Source organism: Haemorhous mexicanus, chromosome 12, assembly GCF_027477595.1.
Source record: "Haemorhous mexicanus isolate bHaeMex1 chromosome 12, bHaeMex1.pri, whole genome shotgun sequence".
NCBI classification, from domain to species: Eukaryota; Metazoa; Chordata; class Aves; order Passeriformes; family Fringillidae; genus Haemorhous; species Haemorhous mexicanus.
In genome coordinates, this window is record NC_082352.1 from 15,448,422 (window position 1) to 15,473,498 (window position 25,077).

The window sequence follows — 25,077 nt, forward strand, 5'->3', positions numbered from 1 at the left end:
CCCGGTCCCGATCCCGGGCCCGGCACGGCCCCGCCGCTGCCGCTCGCCCGCCCCGCCGCGCCCGTTTATAGCCGCCCGGCGGGGGAGCGGGGCGGGGCGGGACCGGCCGCCGCCAATGGGAGACGGGCGGGACGGGAGCGCCGGGCACCGGGAGCGCCGGGCATCGGGAGCAGCACCGACACCGGCGGCCGGGGAGGGGGGAAGGCGGAGCACCTTGGTACCCACGGCTCGGCACGGCACGGCACGGCTCGGCTCGGCTCGGCTCGGCTCGGCGTGGCTTGGCGCGGTACTGCACGGCACGGCTTGGGACATCGTGCTGCCTGGGTAGGCACGGCTCGGCTCGGCTCGGCTCAGCACGGTTTGGCTCGACTCAGTCCTGCTCAGGATATTGTGCTGCCTAGGTAGGTGTGTTCAGTGTTGCTTAGTCTGGCATGGCTCAGCCCAGCTCAGCTCGGCTAGGGACATGATGCTACCTGGAGTAGATTCAGTTCAGAACAGCTTGGGGCATTTTGCCAGCTCAGTAGACAGGGCTCATCTTGGGTCAGCACAGCTTAGCTCAGCTCAGCCCTGCTCAGAACATCTTGCCACCTAAGTAGGCACAATTCATCTTGGTCCAGCTTGGCACAGCTCAGCTCAGGACATCATGCCACCTCAATTTGCACAGCTCAGCACAGACTAGGACATGATGATGTGCCAGATAGTCACAGTTCGGCTTGGCTTGGTTTGGCCCAGCTGAACTCAAGACATTGTGCCACATCAGTAGGCACAATTCAACTCAGCTTGGCAGGGCTCAGGCTTCCTTTGGACATGATGCCACCCATTTAAGGCACAACTTGCAACTCAGCTTGGCACAGCCTGGCTTGGCCCAGCTCAGCTCAGCTGAGCCCTTCTCTGTACATTGTGGCATCTCAGTAGGCATGGTTCAGCTTGGTATAGCTCAGTTCGACTCAGCTCAGAACATTTTGCCACCTAGATAGGTGCAATTCATCTCAGCTCATCTCGGTTCAGCACAGCTCAGGACAGTCAGGACACTCAGGTAGACTCAGCTCTTTTTGGTCAGGCTTAGCACAGCTTGGGATGTCATGCCATGTACAGGACGGCTCAGCTCATCTTGGCACAATTCAGGACAAGGTACCACCTAGGCAGACACAGCTCAGCTTGACACAGCTTAGCTTGGCTTGGCTCAGCACATCTTGAGACATCATGCTACCTAAATAGGCACAGCTTAACTCAGCAGAGCTTGACATAGCTCAGCATGACTCAGCTCGGCACGGCTTAGGACATCATGCCACCTAGGCAGACACAGTTCAGCTTGACTTGGCTCAGCTTGGCTCAGCTCAGCTTGACACAGCTCAGCTCAGCTCATCTCATCTCATCTCAGCTCAGCATGGTTCAGCTCGGTTCAGTATGGCTTGGTTATGCAGCACCTATAGCACAGCTTGGCTCAGCTTGGTTCGGCACAGCTCAACACATCATGCCACCTAGGTAAGCACAGTTCAGCTCAGCTTGGTTCAGCTTGGCTCAGCTCAGCTTGGTTTGGCCTGGCACAGCTTGGCTTGGTGCCTGTCCAGGCAGAGCTTCCTGGCAGGAAGTGCCATTGCATCCAGGGAGGCTTGGCAGAGGGAGGCTGCCCAAGCCAGAACCAGTGCCACCAGCACCCACGCCCCACTGGGACAGGGGGAGCACAGGGCATGGCCACCGTCAGGGTCACCCCTCAACCGGGTCCCCCTGCACAGAGCACTGCCCTTAGACCATGCTAGGGGAGCGCTATAGGAGCAGAGGGTTGCCCAGCTCCTGGTGCCTTGGCCAGCCATGCTCAGTGCCCAGAGCAGGCAGGTGAGGTGTGACTCTCTCCCAGCTGCTCCCTGTGACTTGGGGACAATAACTCCAGGGGGATCCCAAACCATTTCTCACACCCAGAGCAGGCAGCACTTTGCCACTCACCTCCCTGGTGTGATTCTGGGGCTGCAGCAGGGTGAGCCATGCTGGGAGCTCAGGTCCTGGCTTGCCCCAGCGAAGCCTGGGGAAGCCCTGCCATGCAGTGCTGGGTGCCAGGTCCGTGCCACCTCCAGCAGCTCCTGGCAGGAGCTCCTGCACCACCTGGCTGGGGGACAAAGTCCTCTCCTTCCCAGGTTAATTACACAGGGTAATTGCTGCCGCTGGGCTCGCTTTATTAAGCACCTGCTTTAATATTTCACCAAGTCTCTGTACTCAGTGATCCTTCGTGCGTCCCTGCCGTGGGCCTGACTCTCGGCACTCTCTGGGCTCTCACATGCCATCATTAACATCTGTCCCTCCCTGGCAGAGCTGGGCCCTGCCAGCTGTGCTGCCATCAGCACTGGCTGCCCCACCAGACCCCCGAGCCCTGTGGTGGTGGCAGCATGTGCCGGGGATGCCTGTGCCATCCTTATTGGAAACAGCCTCCTTGGTACTGGCAGAAAACCACATTTCATCAGGGGGGATGGCAACAGCTGCAGAAGTACAGCGTTGAACAGGCTGGGGTGGTTTGGCTGGGGTGTGGTGGTGTCACCCAGCTGAGTTTGAAGTGCTCAAGGGAATGTTGGGAAGCCGGCAAGGTAGAGGAGGAGGAGGGATGCTCCCAACATCATGGCCGCGGGCTCTCCCACAGGAATCTGCTTGCTTGCAGCCCTGGGCTACTGAACCTGGTGAAAGCAATAGAGGTGGCCACAAAGCAGAGCCTCAGGGAACTTGGGCTCTGAAGAGGACATGATTAAACCTCACCACACATCACTTCACCAGGGCTTGAAAAGTCCTGTTGGAGAAAGGTTGTTTTCCATGAGAGGCCATCCCTCACTGTGCTGGCCAAGCTGGAAGTGCTGGGGCATGCAAAGGAGTGAAATCAGGGATATGGTGCTTTGCAGGGACAGACAGAATGTAGAGTCTGTACCCATTTCGCTGTTTCACAGAGGGTAGATGTGGCCATTCTCAAATTGCAACATGAATTTCAACAACCTCTTGAGAGCTGGGTTGGATATCCATCCATCCATCCATCCATCCATCCATCCATCCATCCATCCATCCATCCATCCATCCATCCATCCCTTCCAGATCTCCTCACACATGGTCTCGGGATGCCCTTCTTGTGGGACACCTCAGGATGGGTTTGTAGATAGCCATGGTGCTCTTTGTCACACCAGTCAGGGCTTTCTGTGGGTTTTTTTACCACAGGCCCCATGTGGTGGGCTGAACCAGCAGCACCATTTGCTGTCTCTAGCCACTCCCCAGCTTTCCCCCAAAAGGCTGGTGTACAGTTAGGGTGACTGGGGGCTCTTCCCTTGAAGACAGTGCCTGGCCTTGTTCATCTGCCCATTGCCCAACCCCGAGGGTGCCTCCCAGCCGCGCCGTGCTGTTGGGAAACGCCGGTGATAGCCCCATTACCTTTTGACCTACTTGAGCTCTTCCGTACCCGTTCTGCTAATTACAGCTCACCTTTCTCAAGGGAAGCAGGGCTGGTTCAACCACAGCCACCTCCCACACCTTTCCTGGGGCTGCTCGAGCAGGTCCCTGGGAGGGAGGACACACACACCACATCTTCCTAGTGCTCCCCTTGCCCTAGGCTGTTCCTCCAGCTCCTGGAGCCTCCCATGACTAACAGGTTTTGAGATAATTGTTCCACTCCCTAATCTGATCTGCAGAAGATTCATGACATTGTTTTCAAAGTGCCATAAGCCATTTCCAGGGTCTCTAAGCCCATGAGGGTTGTGATTCATCCGCATGCTGCTGCCACAGGTACTTAATCTTCTCCAAAACAGCAAGTCCTTCTTCCAGGGCTATTATCTCCTCAGGAAATGCCACCCAGGCAAGCGTCTGACAGGCCACTTTTGCCTTTTCAGTGCTGATGGATATTTGTGCCAGCTCTTGCTTCCTCACAAATGCCATGAGGTACAGTCCTTCCTTGGGAGCAGTTGTTTCAGGAGAGGGGACCATGGGGCTGAAGTTCCTTCAATGTCACTTGAGGGCTGAGTACCCACCATGGACTGTCAAACCCACAGGAAAGGGGATGCTGCACTAAAGCACAGGGGTCTCCCTGTCTCCCACACAATGTCCTCAAAGTGCCCTTGAATGGATAGGGGTTCATCCTTCATGGTGAGGATATGAGACACTGGAGCCCATTGACAGCTAGGGCTGTAGACAGTTCAGGGGTGACAAAGGCTGTTGCACCACCTGGAATTTAACACTCATTTTGCCCCAAAGCATCTTTCAAAGGACAGTGATTAATTAGTCCTGGCGCCAAATATTTGTGTCCTAATACTGAACTTTGTGCAGTTGTCTTGGTTCTGGTTGAACTTTGCTACTGTAGCGGGAACTCTGTTATTGTGGCATTCTTCTCTGGGGAGCTCAGATCCATGGGTGGCTGTGATTCAGCTAAACCAGGTTCACCTCCAGGAAGCCTTTCCTGCACCCAACATCCCTGCGATCCTTTCCCAAACCTAAGGCAGGGAAAACTGAGTCTAAAAAAGCCCAGCCTGGAGGCACTTCTTATGGCATCACCAACCTCAGCCGCAGCCTCCATGGTGCCACCTTAGCTCTTTGTTCTGGGATCTTCTTCCTCTTATTCCCCAGCAGTTTCCATTCCTTGTTTCCAGCTTAATTGACAAAGGACTTCTTTTGATCTTTCCTTATATTTTGAAGCTGTAAATCACAGGTGACCATTGGTGCTTATTGTCTGCTGCATTTGCTGCCATGCTGAAGGAATCAGCCTGAGACCCAGGCTTTGATCCTCCATCTGTAGGGGGTTTCCACATACCTCAGCTGGATGCTGGGCACAGCTCAAATCTTTCCCCTGCTGGGGAAAGATTCCCCAGGGCAGGACCTGCTTGCTCCTGGGGCGCTATGGCTGGAGCAGCTCCTTTGCAGAGTACCAGGGCTGCTCCCTAGGAGAGCCTTTCTGGCAGTGTGGAGCATCCAGCCAAGCACTGCCCCTGGGTCTGGCTCTTTCCAGACACCCTTGTCTTCAGAACATTCCTGCTTTTAACTTGTTTTTTCACGTTGCACATGATCCCCAGGTATTTACAAAACAGAGCTCCGTTTCCAGATGCATTAATGGCTTTGGGTGGTTTCACCTTCTGCCCTGGCCAGGACCTTGTATCACTGTGCCTGCACAGCCTTTGCCAGCCAGGCTTTCTGTACCACGGTTTTCCAAGCCAGAGCTGATTTTGGGCTGCAGGGACCTTACTCCTTCAGTGTGGCTGTGAAACAGTGATACTTCCAAAGTGATTTCATCTCCACTAATACTTAGTGTTCTCCTGGGTCATGTGTGGTACCCATGCCACACATGACACACATGATGTTGTGCTTCCTTTGCCAGCACAACATCAACCTCCCATCTCCCATCTCTGCCCATCACAGAGTCTGTATCTCAACATGGGAGAGATGGGGACAGGGGAAATGTGTCTCCCCCTTGGTCACAGGACAGATGCCAGGGAAAGATGACTGGGCAATGCTCCAGGTGACATTCTGCTCCCTCTGCTCCTAGGGAAGGTGGCAGTAGGTCACAGCAGCTGTGACCTGGTTCCCATCCCACACCTCCATCCTGCTGGGGAAGGTGGTTGCAGAATGGAGTGTGTTGTCAGCCTGAAGTTGCTTAAGAGGGTTGAGGCCAGGAAGTGGAGTAGGTGTCCTCCAGCTGAGGCAGGAGGAGGAATTTTGGGGGGGGGGGGGGGTAGATGATCACAATGCATCTGGAAGGTGGCCAGGGTGCACCAGTATTTGCAAGAAGTATTCAAGATGGCTCTGACCTGGGAAGAGAAGAGAGGTTGTGCTGTCACTGATGGGAATTGTGCTTCCCACACGAGGTGGTGGGGCTTCATGGCAACCACGAGGCCAGGACCACGGGCAATCCCCCACCCTGAACTTGGGGGTGGCACGGGGGACATGCCCATGTAGCATGAGGCTGGAGGTGACCTCAGAGTGTGACAGCAAACAGGATCCTGTGCTGGGACAGTCCCATGGAAAAGATGGAATGGAGAAGGCAGGGAACATCTATCACAGTAAAGGTGGAAGCTACAGAAGAGCAAAAATGCAACATAAAGTGGAGCCAGGCTCATTCCTGCTGTCCCCTGCTCCTCCTTGCTGCCTGGAACGGGGCCAGGGCAGGATGAGGGCCAAGGACAAGCTGTGGAGACACAGCTGATCATAGGGGACAGGAGCCTGTCCCTGCCGGCCAGACAAACAGCCAGGACCAAGGACGCGGCTGTCATTCAACAGGAGACATGAAAGAGGCAGGCTGTGTCTCTGGGTAGGGGGAGCAGGGTGCAGCCCTGCCGGGTGCCAGCCAGGGGAGAACAACAAAATGAAGCCCAGCGGCGAGTCGCTGAAGAACGGCGGGACACGGGGCATCCTTTCGGCACAGGAAGCGTCCTTTAGGGTGGCCTCGCCGTGCGTGTGGCCACCGTGCCCCCTCGTGGCAGCAAGACACAGCTCGTGGTCCTGGGCTGGCGTGGGCAGGAGCCACGCAGGGATGGAGGCAGGGTTGGGGATGGAGGAAGAATGGAAGTGCTGGGTGCCATGGGGTGCCCTGGCAGGGTCAGTTCATCCCACCTCGAGAAGTCTCCACCCCCCACTGGGGATGCAGCACCCCAACCCCATCTCTGTTGATGCTGCCTGCAGCCACGTGTCCCAGGTCCCATCAAGCCTCGTCTGTCTGCCCCAAACCCCCCTCAGCTTGCAAAGGTGCCTCCAGCATCCTGCCACCCCCTCTCCTTCTTAGGGATCACCGCTGCTGGTCATATTTTTGGCATGAAGCACTTGTGCTGTGGCCAAGCTAAGCACTTCAGGCGCCACTCAAGGGCAGTGTGTGTCCAGGGCCAGGCTGGGAATCCTGGAAATAACACCAAGGCTGAAAAAAAAAAGGTGGAAAAACCCAAACATGTTCCCCTGCACCCTGCCTCAGTTTTCCCCAGCAAGCCTTCAGGAGTAACAATCCTGGGGCTGTGACATGTGCAATGTCATTTTAGGTACCTGGAGTAGGTGCAGGGTGTCAAGAAGATGATTTCTCACCCCCTTCTCCTTCCTCCTGTGGCTCATTGCTACCTGTCATAACCTCTTTGTCCTCTCTTTGCAGCCCCAAGTCAAGCACCCTGAGGGCAGGAAAGCCAGACCATATCTTGAGGCACTTCTGGGACACTTGCAGTTCTCCGTGTGGCATCTTGCTGCTTTCGGGGCTACTCAGGAAGATCTCAGACACTGCAAGCTGGGGCAGGCTGGCATGTCCAGCCTCATGGGAGAGGAACAACCCTGGGCAGAGATAGCCAGGAGGAAAAAGCTGCCCTACCCGGTGGAGTTTTTCTTCATTCCTTGAAGGCCACAGAGACCTGCTGTGCGGGATTCAGGGCTGGAGGCAGCGCCGAGGTGGAGCTGCCGTGATGGATGACATGACACCGTTCCCAAATGCCTCTACCACAGGTGAGAGTGCCCAAAGCACTGGCAGAGGGGGATGCTGAGAAATGGTACCCACTGTGAGGAGCATCGCACCCAGTGTGGGGTTTAATCCGTGTCTGGCATGGCAAGAGCCACACTGGGACAGGAAGTGGCAGGAACATCTCCTAGGCTCCCACGGGGACAGGCAGATGCTGGCCTTGGTGCATTTACAGGAATAGGCAGCCTGTCTTTGCCAAGCACTGGTATTTCTGAGGCTTTCAGCTGGGGGACACGTGGCTGCTGAGCCCTGGACCTGCTCCTAGAGGGGAACAAGCAACCTGCCTCTGATCCAGGTCTGGGTCTGGCTAAACCCCCCAGAAGAGGTTTATAAAGGAGAGGTGAAGTGTGAGACAATTTTACTGTGCTGTGGCCTTGTGCTTGAGCCACTGCTCCTGTCCTTGAGTGTGCAGCCTTGAGCCTGGCAGCAGTCCTTGCTCCTTCTGGAAAAGTCCCCTAGCTGTCCCAGTACAGAGGGGATCATGCTGTCCCCAGAGGGACAATGGTGCCTACAAGCCACAGGGCTGGCTGAGTGCTTGCCCCAGGCAGCAAGGTTGGGGCTGCAGGAGAAGGGATACTGGCTTGGCCAGGGAGGGAGTATCACATCATTCTGGCCTCTCAGGTACAGGAACAAGAGATGCTGGCAGCATGTCAGATCATTTTATTGCCACAGCGGCTGTGGGCCAGACCCAGTGCCCAGAGGGGGTCTGAGTCCAGCCCCTTGACCGCTCTAATACTGTTGAGAAGATGAACCTCAAGCCTCCAAGCATGAGTGCTGAGCATCCTCCATCCCGGTCGCCACGGAACAGCTCTGGGGCATCACTCCCATTCTGCTCCCTGCACCTCTGGGAGCTGGAGGCCAGCAGGGAAAAGTGAGGCAAGGCCAAAGGTGCAGAGCGTGCCTTTCCTGGGACTGCAGGGGCTGCCACCACATCCTGCCCTGGGGCTGCTGGCAGTGGGGAGCAGCCAGAGCCCCCTCAAACCTCCATGCCAGGCACCTGCCCCAGGCCCAGGGCCTGCACCAGCTCGTCGGTGAGCCCGCTCTTCAGCGTCCGCCGCACTGCGGGAAGAGGAGAGTGTGGCACTGCCAGCACGAGCAGCTCTGGGTGCCAGAGTCCCCATACACGGGGACCTGCTCAGGCAGGGACAGGGTAATGGGGTGCAGTGGGCATGGACTGGTCTCAGGGTGGCCCGTGGGGTAGGGGCCAGACAAGGCATGGGAATGAGGACACAAAGGACAAGGGACAGAGCACAGAGACATGGAGATAGAACAGAAGACAGCGGCGGGGACAGAGATGAGAGGGAGTATGGTGATTGGGCAGAGCATGGGAAGAGAGATGGCATGGCAACAGAGACAAAGAGATGGGAAAGGGTAAGGAGACAGGGATGCAGAGCTGGGAAAAAGCATCTGAGCAGGGACACAGACATGGGACAGGGACATAGAGATGGGACAGAGTACAGGGGCAGAGCATGGAACAGAGATGGAACAGGGCATAAGGACACAGGGATGGGACTTACAGGACTTCCTATTGCCACGGGACCTCCTGCGCTCCTTGTTGGGGCAGGGTCGGGGGTTGGCATTGTGAGTCACCGATTTCACCAGCTGGTCCATGATTTCATCTGAAGCATCATCAGGTGAGCTGGGAACATCCTCCTGGGCTGGAGAGCCTTGGGTTGGGGTGCCATGCCCTGTTCCTGCATAGGGACAATGAGGATGCTGGCACCAGCTGTTCCCAGCCAGCTGGGCATGTCTTCAGTTCCCCTGCCATCCTGCTCCTACCCTGGCTGGCTCGGCTGCGGCGGGCAGGGATATCTGTGGGGTAGGTCAGCAGAATTTTCATGCTCTCGTGACCTGCTTCCATCTGCTCCTTGGGGCTGCTGGACACCACGGCAGGTGGCAGAACTGCCTCAGCAATGCCGGAGAATTTCTCAGTCTGCAGTGGGAGGAGAGGTTGGTGCTGGGGACATGGGGAGCATCATCACCTCCTGGTGGCACCCAGCCGAGTGTCACCATACCTCGGTGATGAGCCGGCCCCGGGTTTTGTTGCGCTCGCGGTGGGCGGCGCGTTTCTTCTGCTGCTGAAGCACGCGCTCCCGGCATGTGCGGTACTCCAGGGCGAACTCCTGCAGCAGTTTGCAGATGGACGTCACCTTCACATCCCGCACCGTGCTCGCTGGGTACCCCAGGTACAGCAGGAAGGAGTGAAACCTATGGGAACAACAGTCACAGAGGGCCACCAACAGGACTGCAAGGTTCCTGCTGAGTCCCCAAGCCACCAACCTGTTGAGGACACGCCTGTGCACCACCTTCAGGACGATGATACGCTGGGTGCTGTCCTTGAGGAACTCTGTCAGCTTGGTCTTCAGCACTGGCTTAGTCTCATGCTTGGCAATCACCTTCAGGTTGTGCCAGGAGGCCCTGCACCTCCGCTCCAGCTGCACCAGGCTGTTGGCCAGCTCTTCAAAGTCAATCTGGAAGAGTGAGGTGTCAGTCCTTGGCCATTCTGGCATAGCTGGGCAGCCAAAGAATCCACACCCTCCCCCTGCTCAGGTGTCACCTGCCTGGCCTCACCTTGGCGGAGTGGGTGATGGAGGCAATTTCTGAGTAGAGGTCAGTGGTTTCTGGGAACTTCTCTACCACCATCTGGCAGAGATGGTAGAGCAGGGACTGCCGGTGCACTGTGTCCTTCACTTCCGAGACCTTCTCCAGGTAGCTGAGCTCAAAGCCTCTGCTCTGAAACCCAATGGACTCAGCAGGGACTCTCATCCCTACTCCAGCAGACCTCCAGTCTGCAGATCCACTGGGTCCCCACCACCACCTCCCAGCTCCCCACAGACCCTTCTGGGTGCCCACAGACCATGACTGGTCCTCACCCTGCTCCTCACCTGGGAACCATTCAAGAAGTTGCCCATGGCCAGCAGTGTAGCCAAGATGCACTTGAATGTGTGATTTCTGGCCAGCTGCTCCATGCCTACCTTCAGATCAAAGAGCGGCTCTGCGATCTCCTGGGTGAGGGGAGAAGCAGGTGAGATCCCTTGGCCACTCTCTCCCTTAGGAGCTTCAGTATTCACCCATGAGGACAACCACCTCCTCATCAATCCAAGCCCATGATTGCCTTGGGGATATGCATCCCATGCTGGGGCACCTCCCATGTTTGGATATAACTGGTCCTCAGCAGAAACATGCTTGGTTCATGCTTAGCACTGCTGGGTGTCAGCAGTGGGAGGGCAGAGGGGAGATGGGGTACATGGCTCCGTACCTGTTCCAGGCTCTCATAGTCCAGCTTGAAGGCCCAGAGCTGGAGCCTGGCCGTGAGGTCACTGATGGAAGACAGGGAGAGCAGGAACTGCTCTGCAGAGCCCAAAGGCACATCAGGATTGGCCAACTGGGCCTCCTGGATCTTCTGTTTTTCCTCCTCAGTTGGGACCATGGTTAGGATTTTCTGGAGCAGGGAAAGAGAGATATGTCAGACTCCATACATAGGGTGTGTCAGCTCAGGCATCATGGCATGGATGCCTCCTAGCCTGGGGAAATAGCCTACTGAGGCCCTCAGAGGAGCTGAGCCTGCTTCTCTTGTGCTCACCTCAATCCCTTCCTTACTGACTGCAAACTCATCAAAGTTGAGTACAGCTGTCTTGATTATATGGACGGGTGGCAGCACAGTGAGGCCAATGTTGATGGCGTTGCTCCTCTTGGGGTCCAACACCACCACCACCTTCTTCCCATCAATGGCTTTCTGCAAAGAGGACAGGATGGATGGGGACAGCCCGGCAAAGGGCTCACCTTCATGAACTTATGAACACGGGGAACCAAACACAGACCAGGCAGTGAGCCAAACCAAATCTGTGCACTGCCCATAATCATCCCCACTGAGCCTCCAGGCTTCTGGTGCCCATCCTTGAGGTAGGGTAGGGGTAACAGGGTCCCCACAGGAACCCACAGCTTTCCTCCCACCCCTCAATTCTCCTCGGCCAGTGGGTGCCCACTGGTACCTTTGAGGCTGGCACTTCCTTTGACCGTGACTCAAAGAGATGCTCCAGTTTCGCAGTATTGATCTCGACATTCTGCAGGGATGCCCAAAGTGTCCCCTGGCCGAACCTGCCAGGCCCCACAGTGCCATCTAGCTGCTTCAGCTCCTTCCAGAAGAGCTTCACTGTCCTCTTCTTCTTGGCCTCAGAGGGGCCATCTGTTGTTGAGGGACCTGGCAGCCCTGGTGGGGGTGGGCAGCCGGGGACTGCAGGAGGTGGAGGTGGTGGTGGTGGGCAACCAGGGGGGGCAGGAGGTGGAGGTGGTGGGCAACCAGGGAGGGCAGGAGGTGGAGGGGGAGCCATGAATGTTCCAGCATTCATTGCTTCAATGCCAGGATGGAGGAAAGACCCATTGGTCATTGGCCCCGTGTCCAGGATGTCAAAATCTTCTTCTTCCCCCAAGTCAGTAAAGTCCAGATCCTTGATCTTCAGCTGCACGGGGATGGTCTCCAGGCGCTCCCATGTCAGCTCTGTGTCCTTTTTGATGGGCATCATTCCAGTGTTCTCCAGCTTCTGCGTGTGGGTCTCATCATCTATGCTGGACATGGCACGTACCAGCTTGGCATGGGCGCTGGCTACTGGCCCATCTGGAGCCCTGCCATGGGGCTGGGCACTCTCCTGCTCCTGGCTGCTGTTTCCCTTGGTGTCTATCTCCACCTCACCCTGGATCTGGGGGGATAGAGGTATTTCATGGAACACCTTCTCCCTCCCCGACTCCGAGGAGCCCTTGGCATAGAGCATGTCCAGCATAAACTTGGTGTCAGAGGAGATGGTGCTGCAGGAGTCAGTGATGTCAGATCGAGGCAAACAAGACCCTGCAGGGAGAGAGGGAAAAGCTGGGATAATCTGCTTGGAGGGGGCAGGTGGTGCTGGGCTCAGTGTAGAGCTGGAGTCCTGCTCTGCAGTGAGGTGTGCTCAGATGCCAGCTTTTTGAGCAAGGAGGTACAACCACCTCCTCCAAGGCTCTGTGTGTCACAGATACAGGCATAGGATGGGTACCAAGGGGCCACTAATCCCCACCCTAGGGACCCAGATGAGCTGGGAACACACACCCTGGCACCACCTACTTATGCTGGGTGGCTCCATCCTGGGATCAGAGGTGCCGTGGTCTCTTTCCCATGCAAGAGCAGTAGGATGCTCCAGTGTAGTATCGCTGAGGACATCGAGCCGTCCCTTGGCCATGGAAGAGATCTTCTCCTTCTGGGCTGCAGCCAGGTTCTCCAAAAAGCGAGCTCTGCAAGATGGGGTGGATGTTGGCCAAAAGCAAAGCAGGGATGGGGGCAATAGGACAACCAGCAAACCACGCCATGCCACACTGCACAGCCAGTCCCACAGCACAGAAACCCCCAGCACTGGCCACACCACACTGGGGACACCAAGGATTCAACCTCCTCTGAGCCCTGCAGAGAGAGGTGATGGCCCCACGGCTGTGCCAACAGGGTGCTGCTGTCACCAGTTGGTCCCAACAGACCTGGTGCTCACTGCAACCCTCATCCAAAAGCTGCAAAACCCAGGAAGGCACCACAGCAGAGACTTGAGGGCATGATCCTGCTCCTCATGCCTGTGTGGCCAGAGCCCAGATACCTCCAGCTGGGTACCAGTCCAAGGAAGCGCATGCCTGGAGACACACGCATGCCTCTACTTACTCAAACTTCTTCAAAATAGGCTTGTCCCCATGCAAGGAGGGGGCATCCTCCCGCCTGAGGGAAAACAGGGGTTAGCCCCCACTGCTGGCAGTCCTCCCGGGCTCATGCATCCTGCACACACCCACCTGGCAGCCCTCCAGCATGGAACCCTTGCCTCATGGCCCCAGGGTTCACAGGGAGCCAGGAGAGCCCTGGCAAGTCCCCTCCGGCCCAGGCACCACGCGGCATCAGGTGCTGGGACATTGATGGGACATTGTCCAACACCTGGAGTGGGCTGTGCCACCCCCAGCAAGGACACCTCACCCCAAAGCAGGGATCAGAGTGTGCCACTTCCTGTGGGGTGATGGGGGAGTGGGTTGGGGTCCCACTGGCAGGACTTGAAGGGGAAAGGCAAGGCATGGGGGCAGCAAGGTGAGTGCAAGTGACTGCTCCCCCAGAGGATAGGGCAAGGGAGAATTAATAAGACATTAAGCTGAAAGAAAGTAGGTTTAAATTGGATACTAGGAAGAAATTCTTCCCTGTGAGGGTGGTGGGCATAGGTTGCCCAGAGAAGCTGTGGATGCCCCATCCCTGTAAGACCAGGCTGGATGCTTTGAGCAGCCTGATCGTGTGGAAGCATTGGAACTAGATGATTTTTAAGATCCCTTTCAACCCAAACTATTCCAGGATCCTATGATTCTATGATCATGCTGGGAGGGAGCATGCACGTGCAGAGCCAGGCACTTACCAGACAGGGGCAGTTTGGTGCAGCCTGCAAAAGGAAAGACAGAAAGAGTGGGCAGAGGAGAAGGCAAGCATGGGCAGAGAGGAGAATGAGGAGGAGCTGGAGCAGAGCTGTGCATGCCCAAAGGATGCCTTGGAGCCCCTGACTGGACCCTTTGATAACTGCTGCCCCCTCATACATCTCTCCAGCTCCAGTGCCCTCCCAGACTGTTTCCCCAAGGGGAAAGGCAGAGTGTGCCCTGGGATGGACACACCTCACAATCCTGGGAGCCCACCCTGCTGCCCTGGGGGACCTCCATGCCCCCAGCCCCCCCTGGCTCCTTACTTGTAGACACTACGCTCTCCTGGGCCCGGGGGCTGCTCCTTCTCAGCCGGGGGGGAGGCCAGGGCCAGCCGCACGCTGGATGTGCTGTTGTAGATGCTGGTGGGACAGGGTCTAGAAGAAGTAGACAGGGACTGAGAGCAGGTCCCACAGGACTGCTCTTCACCCTTGCACCAGCAATGGATCCAAGTGCTGCTTATGTGGCATCTCGGTGTCTTCACCATCCCAGGAGCATCCCCACCACAGACCACCTCCAGCTGCACTTACTCGGCTGGGCTGCTTGGTGCAGAGATAGGCAGGGTGTCCTCAGCTGGGGGCTCCTTTGGAGTGCCAGGAGACCCCAGCAGTGGCTGGGCATCGGCACTGGGATCCTGGGAGCCACCCTGGGATCGCCACCCACGCCGGCCCTCATCTGTCCTCCTCCGCTCTTTGCGTCCCCCTGAAGGCGGCTCTTCCACATCATCCTCCAGCTTGAGAGCACTCTATGGAGGGACCAGAGGCATGGGACTGGGCACAGCAGCATCCCTGCCACCCCATGCACTCACCTTCCCTGATGGAGGCAGGTGGCACATGGCCAGATCCTGCTGGAGCCCCCCTCACCTCGTAGAGAGTGAACTGCTGCTTCAAGTCGAGGTCGGTGCCCTTGCTGCCCAGGTACTGCTGCACCACCTGCTCCATGCCCTGCTGCTCCAGGCAGTCAGTCACATCGTAGAAGGTGTCCTGGTCTGGGAGGGCTGCCAGCGTCTGGGCAGAATCAGAGGGAGGCTGCTGGCACTGGGGTGACCCACACTGAGCCCCAGCAGTGTGGCACCATGGGGACACCCCCACAGACCTTGTTGATCAGTGTCATGGTGAACACCAGGAGCTCCGTGTCAGCCCCGTTGCGCTGGTCCAGGATGGCCATTAAATTGGACCACGGACAGGCACCTGGGAAAAGAGGCATGAACAAGTGACATGCAGGCTGGGAGGGGACACTGTCCCCCAGCAGGGACCTCGCAGGAAGCTGGAGCTGCACTCACCTCTCGCCTGGTCCACGGCATTGACGGCACGGATGAGCAGCAAGGCGTTGGGCTCTGTGTACTCCACAAACACCAGGAGCAGCTTCAGTGCCATCTTCACCACCAGGCGAAACTGGGACAAGGGATGACAGCTGGGACAGCAGCAGTGACAGGGGCCTGCCAGCGTGCTGCTGGGGCACTGTGGGGTGGCTGTGCCCATGCCCCAGGGGCTTTGCCGTGGGGCCAAGGATCTGCAGCTGTGAGGCTGATGGCTGAGAGGGACTGGGAAGGGACCTGGAGCAGGAGTGTCTTACTCAAGCTCTGTGCCTGGGAATGTGGTGACATCAGGATAGGGAGGTCTGCAGATCCTGGGTGACTTCCAGAAGGCTGGGAGCAGGACCCAACACAAGCAAAGGTACCAGGTACCAAGCCCAGAGGCAGAGAGTGAAGTACATCCTCTGAGGGATGGTTCAAGGGGACAGCAACAAGCAGGGAAGGGGATGCAGTGGAGGGCACAGACAGCCCCCCCAAGAGCAACAGGCACTCACTGGGCTTCCTGACAGTGTGTACAGCCACTGGACAGTCTCGTTGTGGTTGATGACACCCTGCATTCCGTCCACGAAGAGCATGATCTGGCTCAAAGCTGCAAGGCAGAGAGTGGGCAGGCTGACACTGCAGCAGGCAGGGTTGGGAACTCCCATCCCTGCACAGCACCACGGCAGCAAGGGAAATGTCTGGCTGCTGGGAAGGCAGAGTAGCCCTGGCAGATTTTCTGGCTCACCCGCCCTGAGTGCCAGCCTTCCTCCCTGGGGACAAGCATAGAATCCTGGAATGCTTTGGGTTGGAAGGGACCTTAAAGACCCATTCCAACTCCTCTGCCACAGGCAGGGACACCTTCCATTAGACCAGGTTGCATAAAAGACCCATCCAACCTAGCCTTGAACACTTCCAGGGATGGGGCATCCACAGCTTCTTTAGGGAACCTGCTCCAGAGGAGCCGTGTGCCCAAATACCAACCCCGGAGGATGTAATTCTGGTAGTTCTGGTCAGCCTCTGTCCCAACTTTGATCAGGCATGTCAACCCCTCCAGGTTCACGAACTCTGGCACCAGGTCCTTGTCCTCCTGTGGGGAGAAGGCCAAGTGTTACTGCAGTGTGGCAGCCAGCCCTGGGGGAGCCCCTGTCCCCCACCACACCAGCATCACCTCACCTGGAAGAGCTGCTTCAGGGAGAAGAGGGACCTCCGCAGCCCAGGCCCCTGTGAGTTGTACAGCTTCTCTGGAAGGAAAGGAGAGATGTGGTGTGAGTGGCTCACTGCTGAACCTGGGCTCCCAAATGCTCCCAGCTTCCTGGGAAAGCCCCTCATCCTAACTTATCCTGATCCTGATCTCTGTGCCATCACCCCAGCATTGCTCTGGCTGTGCGACACACTGGCTGGAAGCAGCTGCTGTACCACAACTACATATTTCAGCCTCCCACTTTCCTATTTCCTTTTTTTTTGCCCTCTTTTTCTGACCAGCAATGACACAAATATCCCCTCTGGTTTCTTGTGCAGAACCTAAACAGGAACACAGGCAAGAGGTTGAGCTACTTTTAGCCATCCCTCCCTGGGCACAGCCATGCCATGGTTCCAGAGTTCCCAGCAGACCCAGGGCTTGGGAAAAAACACAGGATGGGGATAGGAAGGCCAGTAACTGTGACACAGGTTGCTCAGGGGCAGGACTGTCACTGGGGTGGACACTATGTGCTTATGGGGGTGGTGCCTCCAGGCAGGAGCCAGCGTGGAGCAGCCAGGGCATTGGGAAGCTGGAAGGCCCCATGAAGACACCAAGGCCATTGGGAGCCAGCATTTCCCACATGCAAAAACTGAGTTAGCCACACAACTTATTTGGGTCAGGCTTAGAGCTGCAACAAGGCAAAAACAAGACGTCCAAGTAGTCCTCCAGATATGCCCTGTAAAACACAGTGTCCCAGCAGCCTCCTCCACTTGCTTATCAGCTTGTCAGAGCTGGGAGGGAAGGCAGAGCTGCTGGGAGGAAAAGCAGAAGAGCTCAGGGCTCAGACAGAGCCTGGGAACTGCTGGCAAAGAGCATGACCATGACCCTGACCCTGGGCTTCCTGCCCCTTCCTGCATGGTTCAGCTGCAGCCCTGCACAGTCAGCTGATGCCCATCTGGCATCACTCTGCTCAGTGCTTGTTTTCCCCCTGCCAAAGAAAAAAAAGGCTTGAGACTCCTGAATATTTTGCAGGACCTCAGAGCAGGCTGCCTGAACCATGGCAGCACTTTCTGCTGCGCAAGAGCCCTTTGTTTATGTCTTCACAGCTATATTTAGAGCTTGCCTGAATGACCCAGAATAGCTGCAGTGAGTGGTGGGCTCCCAGCCCAAGAGGCAAAAGTCCTGATCTCTGAGGATGGAGGGGATTAACCCAGCGGGTACCCCATGAGGACCACATCCCCCGATCTCTGGGAGGGGCTATGGGCTGGAAGCAGCGCTCTCCATCACAAAAACCCTGTCCAAAACTCACTGCAGAGGCCAAACCTCCCCCATCCAGGGCAGTGGAGCTGCTGGACCAGGCTGGAGGAGGGAACAGCCCTGACTCACCGATGATGGCGTGGACTCGGACGGAGAGCTGCGTGCGCAGGATCAGGGTCGGCCGTCTCCCCTTCCTAAGGTGGGGGAAAACATGCTGTGAGTGCCTGCAGTGGGATCACCCCAGCCCCTGGCTCCTTGCCCATGGTGTACACACACATGTGGGGTCCCTGTGTCCCCACAGGGCTCAGGTAACCCATGTGCCCTACCTGACCTCCTCATAGAAACCCTCCAGATCATCCTTCTGTTCCAGCAAAGATAAGTCAAGGTCCAGGTAGTGTCCAGAGGGTGAGACCTGCAGCGTGCAGTCCTCCAGCTGGAGATGCAGACAGCGAGGCTGAGTGTCCATGCCCACCACAGGCCTACAGGCCCCCAGAGCATTCCCAGGTCACCCTCCCACCCACACCAAAATCAGCTGGCAGACACATCCTGCAGTGGAGTGGTATGTCCACCTGCCCCCAGTCACTGGCTCTGCAGGGAAATGCCCCAGCTCCTTCTGCCTCAGCCTGGTGCTGATTGTGGAGAAACATGGAGCCCTAGGCTGGAAAAGGCTAAGTGAGGGTGGTCCTGCCAGCATCCAGCTCCTTGGCAATCTCTGCATGGGAACCATGACAAGAGATTGATTGGCTCCCTGGGGCTCCCCCAGTCAGCAGGGGCTCGACTGGGGCAGGACCTGTCTCCTCCCAAGGCTGACAAATTGCCCCTGCCTGCAGGGACTGGGTCTGAGGGAACTGTCAGGCACCCAGCCCAGGCAGGGACCCCCCCAAAGCAGTGCAAATCCCTGGGATGTGCCCTGGCTGGCACACCCTCTGACTCAGCCCAGAGCCACGTGGCATCTTCCATCAGAATGTGGATAAGCATAGCCCTGAGACAAGGCTGGGGCAAGGGGCACCTTCCCAGAAAGTCCATGCATAGCACCCATGGTGCACAGACAATGGGCACAGCATCCACAAAGTCCTTGAGGTACCCTGGAGCCAGCAGCACCCAGGCAGGTCTTCTGGGATGTGGCAATTCACCCTCAAGGCATGAGCAGAAGCAGAGGGAGGGCAGTGCCAGCACCCTGCCTCCCCTGCACATCTGGATCTGTTCCTAAAGCACTTGCAACTCCCCTGCCCCACCCTCTCCCTGCTCAATCCATCTCCAAGGAACAAATCTGCAGGCCAGGAATTGAGGACTGGGGATAAACCCCGATTATTATAGCTGCTCATGGTGCAAACAAGAGCAAGCAGCAATAGGGGAGAGAAGTGGGGATACATCAGCCATCTAAAACCCCACCTCAATTTCAGCCCCAAATTGCAAAAGCTCCAAGCACAGTCCTGTGGCTGAGGAGCTCAGACGGGAACAGTCACAGCTTCTCTGCCTTTCCCATCAATGCCTTTCTCCACTGCAGCCCTGGAGATCCCACTGCAATACTGGATATGGCTCCTGCATTTCACTGGGATTCCTTTCCATGACATTCCTGTCTCCTTGCATCCCAGCATTGTGCATGAGCTCACACATATGAATTCACGGTGGGTGTGACATTAATACCACAGGGTAAAGTCAAATGACACATGCATTGAAGTAATTAAACATGGGCAATTTGGCAGGGCACTGTGGTTGGGTTGGACATTGATGTGTCCCACTCCACCTCCTGTGGTCACTGGCCACGCCAGCCAGCCATGTGCAGCAAACACAGGCTTGGCAAACACAGTACCTGGCACTGGGCAGGTACTCCTGGCTGCCAGCTCTGCCTTCACAGCATGAGTGCCTAACACTGACCCCACACAGGGTTTGCTCACTGGGGAATGCTTCAATTCCTCCACTGGGGCAGGCTGTCCTGCATCCCTGCATCGACCTGGACAGGCTGGCTGGCTGTCCTGCATCCCTGCATCCACCCAGCCAATTCCTGCATACTCCGGGGCATCCTCCCAGACATCTCTGTACCCTCCTGGCCACCCCTGCATCCCCCTTGGCACCTCTGCCAGCCTCCTGGGCATCCCTCAGGCATCCCTGCATCCACCCAGGCACTCTAAGTCAGCAAAGAGCAAATCACCCCAGTACAAAAGCCTTGCCTTCTCTGGGCTGCCACAGCCCCAGCAAGCCAGAGTTAACATCCCCAGCTCCTCTGGGGCTGGTGACATGTCCCAGCTGGCGGGGGAGGCCAAGCCCCTGGGACCTGACCCCGTGTATTTCCCGTGTGAGCTTGGCAACGTTTCCCACTAGGGATGCTCCAAGCACTGGGCCCTGGCTTGGCTGTGGCCTCCCTGGGGATGGGGAGAGGCCATCCCAGGTTCCTGCAGCCCTGCCAAAAATCCTAGGCAGCACTTCCACGCCAGGGAGCAGCAACTGCCCCAGGGCCAGGGGTTATTCAGACAAGGGGTTTATACCCTGTAGGATCAAGCTGGGATCTCGGTGTCATGCTGCTAGGGGCACCAAGTTGGGGTCACAGGTTACTGACAGCTCCCAGTGCAGGGTGGTTCTGGTTCATCTGTCTCCTGCCTGGTAAACCATTACAAAATGAGCCAGACTTTGAGGACAATGGGGACTTGAGGGCAAAGCAGAGCTGGGAGAGGAGAGTGTCCCACGCTCACACATCCAGCCCATGGCTCCTGGGAGTCCCAGACACCCTGCAGCAGGATGGATGTCCTTCACCCATTCACAGCGAGGTTCTGGTGTCTTGCTGAGGGCACGATATTCATGCCAGTCCTGATGTGGAACAAGGACCCACGACCTGGAAAAGGATTCTGTCTGTGTTGAATGCCCCATCTCTGGAAGTTTTCAAGGCCAGGTTGGATGGGACTTGGAACAAGAGGTCTAATGGAAGGCGTTCCTGCCCATGGCAGTGGGGTGGAGCAAGATGATCCCCTTAAGGTCCCAAACCATTCCAGGTTTCAATGGGGGTGTGATGGAAACCTCCTCACCTCCAATATGGAGACATTGTCCATGCACAAACGAACTCACACCACCCACCACAGTATCACATTTTCCTGTTCACCCCTATCACAGCATCCCCACATGCTCCAAGGCCAGGCAGCAAATATCCTCTTTATCTGTCAGCAAAGGAAACAATTTTACCACTTTTACCCCCTGTCTAACACTTTCTTTTTGCAGTAACCACAATTTCTCAACATCGCTGCGGCCATTCTAGAAAGGCTGTGGGGAAATTACAGGAAAAATATTATATTATTTAAATATAGTAGACAGCAGTTAAACACAAGGCACTGACAGGTCAGAAAGCACTGGCATCACCAGCTGCTGCTCTTCCTCCCAAAAGACACAGGGGCTGAAGGTTTATAGAGTTTCACCTGCTACAGGACCCACCCCAACCCCAGCCCCAAACCCCAGCCAAGTGCATTCACCACAATTTAGGTGCAGGGTTAAGAGGGGCGTCCTTTGCCAGGGCACTCAGGTGCTCGTCCACTCCTGCATGATGGATGGCAGCAAGTGGATGAGAACATGCCACTGCCTTATCATGGGGGCAGGAAATAATACCCAAGCCAGAAGGGATCTCTAGAGGTCACCCAGAGTTGGCCCAGAAGTGCAAACTTGCTTCCCACTGGAAGCTACTCCAGCTGGGCTCATTGCTCATTAACAGATCTCCTTGCTGTTCATCAACAGACCTGTGGCAGTGGGAGGACCCCAGTCCCAGGCAGCAGTTGGTGTCCGAGAAAAGCCATGGCATGAATTCCTGGCTGCAGCTCCCTTCCCAGGATCCATGCAAGGATGGTGTTGGGAGCTGGGGAGTGCTGGGGGCTGCTGAGCACCAACACTCAGTGCTGCTGACGACCCCTCCTCACTGCTTTTGTACCATCCAGGGGTGAAGTGGGGCAAAGACCCTCACCAAAGCCCTCCTCAAGCCTGTTAGGAAACAGAGGGCAACAGGGCTGTGGGATGGGGACTGCTCACTTCACACACAGAGATTGCCCCACCAGCACGTCTATTGAGTACAAGAGCTCTCAGCAAGTTTATGGCACTGAGGCCAGCGAACTGTTTGCTCTTCCCAGATTTCCGGGGGAGGAAGGAGAATGCAAAACTCTAGCCTGATGGGTTTTGCAATTGTTTGGAAAAATCCCCAGATTCAGAGGTGAGATAGTGCTCAAGGGAGTCGAAGGGGCATTTGGGGACTTACAGGACAGCCAAAAAAACCTGCCCTGTCAAAACCTGCCTGCAGAGGTTCAGAGAATGGCCACGCCCTGCCCAAGCATCACCCAAGGGTACTAGAAAAATGCTGGAAAGCGGAGAAGATAGTATCAGCCTGGAGGCAAACAATGCAGCAGCAGCAAACAAAGCAGGAAGGTATTTCCAAGCACAAACAGACTTCCCGGAGAGCATGAAAAAGTCATCAGTGACAGGTCCTGTTCAGGGAGAGGAAGCACCAAGGGTGTCATGGGGCAGGACAGGCTATTCAAGGCAGTGATGCTTGCACCAGAAACCTCTTGCTCATCATTTCTAAGCTGTTTCCAGCACAGGGAGCTGCTTAGCTGGGCCCAGCAAGGATAGGGCTCATCTGCTCTCCCATAGCAGCTCATCCCCCGGGTGCCTGCAGCTCAATCTTCCTCCAGCGATGAGGGTACCCCAGCCCAGCTCCCTCCTGGCTGCTGCACCCTCTTCTAGTGCTCTGCAGGTCCAGGCATGCTGCCCAGCAGGACAAACCTGGCACCGGGCATTCCCAGTTGAATTTTTTTACAGCCAGTTCCTTGGGAAAAATCCGACTGTTCATTTACTAATTTTGGGGTGGTGACTAATGGAGCTGAGTGCTACCTGGCACAAAAGGCACCAGGGGAGGCTTTGGCTGGTCATGCCAGGGGAAAGACATCTGCATGGCTTCAAGGGTGCCAGCTCTGAATTTCAACTGAGCTGGGTGGTTTGGGAGTCTGACCTCACTCCACAGGCTGTAAATCCTAGTGCAGGAGGCTCCCAATGAACACATTTGCTCATGTAAACACCAGCCAGCATCCCAGCTTGTCAGGTGGGACATTCTGCAGCCCTTGCTGCCTCAGAGAGCGCTGTGTGGTAAAGGCAGCATGGCTTAAAACCTATATAATCTAGAAATCTGGTTTATAAACCCAGAACAGGATCCAGGCGGTTCCCCTGTGATTTCACCAAGGGTCATGGGATGATACAGGAAAACTACAGGAAAAAAATATCCAGAGCTTGAGTTAGGTAGAGAACAGAGCCTGAAATCCCGGGATCAACTCATTTCTGCTGGGCACAGAACCTCCTTGCAACGCTCCCGCCCTCGGGAACGCAGTGTCCAGCCTCCCCTCCCCCTGCCACTGCCCCGTGCCACCATGGCAGCACTCCGGGCTGGCGATCCCGTTACAGCCAGCTCCTGCCCAGGGAGCACAGCACACGCCTGAAATTTGAGTTTGCTCCATTCGTCATGTCTCCAGGCTGTTTGTTCCCAAACAAACTCCCTTTAGTCACCGCCTAAAAATCCCATGACGGCGACATGAGACGCTGCTTCTTTGCTCCAAGAAACATGAAAAGGGGAATAAACGGGAGGGGTTTTTTTTTGGTGCAGGCAAAGGTCACAAAGTGATCCCCTCTACCCTGGAAGGCCAGCAAGCTCAGTGTCGGGCACACCGAGCTGAATTTCCCCCTCCTGCTGCTCCATCTCTCCGCTCTGGCTCTGAGCGGAGCTCCCCCAAGCCAGCCGCGGCTCCTGCCTCCCTTCCCTGCACTCCTGTAGTGCTGCAAGACGGAGATGCTCAGCTATTGCCAAGCTCTGCTGGGTCCCGCGTTCCTGAGGAAGAAAACAACCCTGTCCCCATCCTGAGAAGGATGCTCCGAGAGCATCACGTCCACAGGAGATACGCAGGGAGGGTGCCCTTTCTCCCCTGTCTCCTCCACTTCCCAGCCCGAGCCAGACTTGAGGACACACAAACAAGATACGGTGCCTCGCTTCACATTCGGCCTCCTGCCTTCCTCCCAGCTGAAGGAAATTGCTCAGCATGCATTTCCGTACTGCTCTCCGGTGACAAAGCTGCTGCCGGACCGGTGAGATGAGGGGCCGGTGGCCCTCCAGCCCCACCATCACCTCCCCAGCGAGGTGGAACACCGGAAGGTTCCCAGGCGGAGCCGGTGTGCTCCGCTCCCGGTTGCCGGCGTGGAAGTGCGAGGCCGGTGGGGAACACGCTGCCGGCCTCAGCCCCGACCACACAGGGATGGACGCCTACCCTCATCCTGCTTCCCCCTGCCAGGGTTCCTGCCTGCTCTGAGCAGCACATCCTCTTCCTCCCGCCGACTCATTCAGGGCCGACCGAGGCTGGCATCTCCCGCAGGGGCTCACAAATCCCGCCGTGACTCACACCGGGAGCACTGCCGGGGACACACCGTCCGATCCCTCGCCCCCCGGTCCCCTCTAGCCAGCCATCCCCACCCCGTCCCCCGCACGGTGCTTTCCCCGCCGTCCCCGTCCCAGCTCACCGGCAGCGGGGCCCCGACCAGGCGGTGCAGCGCGGGCAGCTGCGCCCCCAGGGCCAGCGCCTCCTCCACGGCGTAAACCGGGGCTCGCCGGGGCTCCGGGAAGCTGCCGAAGGCGAAGGGATCCGCGTCCTCCAGGTACTGCACCCGGCATGGCACCGTCGCCTCCGACGCCTCCACCAGCGCCATGGCCCCGCCGCCGCCGCGGCCCCGAGCGACGCCGCACCGGGGCGGACACGGGCTCGGCCCGGCCCCTCCGCCCTCCCCTGTCCCGGGAGAGGCCGCTCGGTGCTCGGCGCGCCCTCCCGCGGGCGCATCCAGGAAGAATGCTCCAGGCGCCGGGATGCTCCAGGCTCTGGGGGGCTCCACTGGAATGCTCTGGCATCAGGGGCGCTCCAGGATGGATGCTCCGGGTTCTGGGGGACTCCTTCAGGGTGCCCCGGTATCCAGGATCTCCAGACCCCAGGTTGCTCTGGCGTCAGGGGTGCTCCAGGCCCTGCGGGGCACCACTGGGATGCTTCAGGATGCTCCAGGCCCCATGAGGTTCCAGGCTGCTCCAGGGGACCAGGTTGGCCGGCTCACCCCAGGTGAATTGGAGCACGGATGGGCAGCTGGGCTGCGTCTCCCCGTCCTGGGGCAGGGGGGAAGCAGCACAGGGTGAGCTTCCTGGATCCAGGGGTGTTGTGGTGCTACTCTGGAAGTGGGGCATACTGAGCTTAAACTGCAAAGCGAAGCTTGTGTAAAACCCATTTTACTTTCTTTTTGACAGATCACCTGGACAATGACAATGATCAGATGTGATGGAGTGGTGGGCAGGGAGCTTTCCCCTTGCTCCTGACTCCAGCCTGCATTCTCCAGCCTTTGGCTTCTGCTGGCAAACATTTGCAGCACATTTGTTCCCAGGCAGAGAGATGAGAAAAGGTG

The 25,077-nt window shown here is 57.2% G+C and overlaps 1 protein-coding gene across 3 annotated transcripts; it reads right to left on the bottom strand.

Annotated features, from left to right (window-relative positions):
- Positions 1-8,083: 8,083 nt before the first annotated feature.
- On the bottom strand, positions 8,084-24,393 carry FHOD1 (formin homology 2 domain containing 1). Of its 3 annotated transcripts, XM_059857249.1 has the most exons (24): positions 24,157-24,393; positions 17,955-18,061; positions 17,758-17,822; positions 16,365-16,432; positions 16,173-16,278; positions 15,704-15,798; positions 15,177-15,288; positions 14,990-15,084; positions 14,758-14,901; positions 14,425-14,639; positions 14,161-14,271; positions 13,840-13,863; positions 13,113-13,166; positions 12,534-12,700; positions 11,431-12,281; positions 11,022-11,174; positions 10,698-10,880; positions 10,324-10,443; positions 10,010-10,171; positions 9,719-9,909; positions 9,454-9,646; positions 9,218-9,371; positions 8,956-9,132; positions 8,084-8,497 (listed from the first exon to the last, which is right to left on the bottom strand). In XM_059857249.1, the coding sequence occupies exons 1-24, from the start codon at positions 24,340-24,342 to the stop codon at positions 8,415-8,417; spliced, it is 3,816 nt and encodes a 1,271-aa protein (XP_059713232.1). In that variant the 5' UTR covers positions 24,343-24,393; the 3' UTR covers positions 8,084-8,414. The 3 variants fall into 3 exon arrangements, with proteins under 3 accessions (XP_059713232.1, XP_059713233.1, XP_059713234.1); XM_059857250.1 differs by lacking the exons at positions 13,113-13,166; positions 13,840-13,863; XM_059857251.1 differs by lacking the exons at positions 15,704-15,798; positions 16,173-16,278; positions 16,365-16,432; ... (1 more) ...; positions 17,955-18,061; positions 24,157-24,393 and adding an exon at positions 15,470-15,488.
- Between the last annotated feature and the right edge of the window lie 684 nt (positions 24,394-25,077).

What these genes read in the sequence shown, in the direction of transcription:
- FHOD1 (XM_059857249.1), bottom strand. Translation starts at nt 24,342, where the DNA reads ATGGCGCTGGTGGAGGCGTCGGAGGCGACGGTGCCATGCCGGGTGCAG. An exon ending in ACTATGAGAGCCTGGAACAG is followed by an intron (nt 10,444 to 10,697) that starts GTACGGAGCCAT and finishes CCCCTCACCCAG; the next exon opens with GAGATCGCAGAGCCGCTCTT. An exon ending in CACAGGCGTGTCCTCAACAG is followed by an intron (nt 9,647 to 9,718) that starts GTTGGTGGCTTG and finishes TTGTTCCCATAG; the next exon opens with GTTTCACTCCTTCCTGCTGT.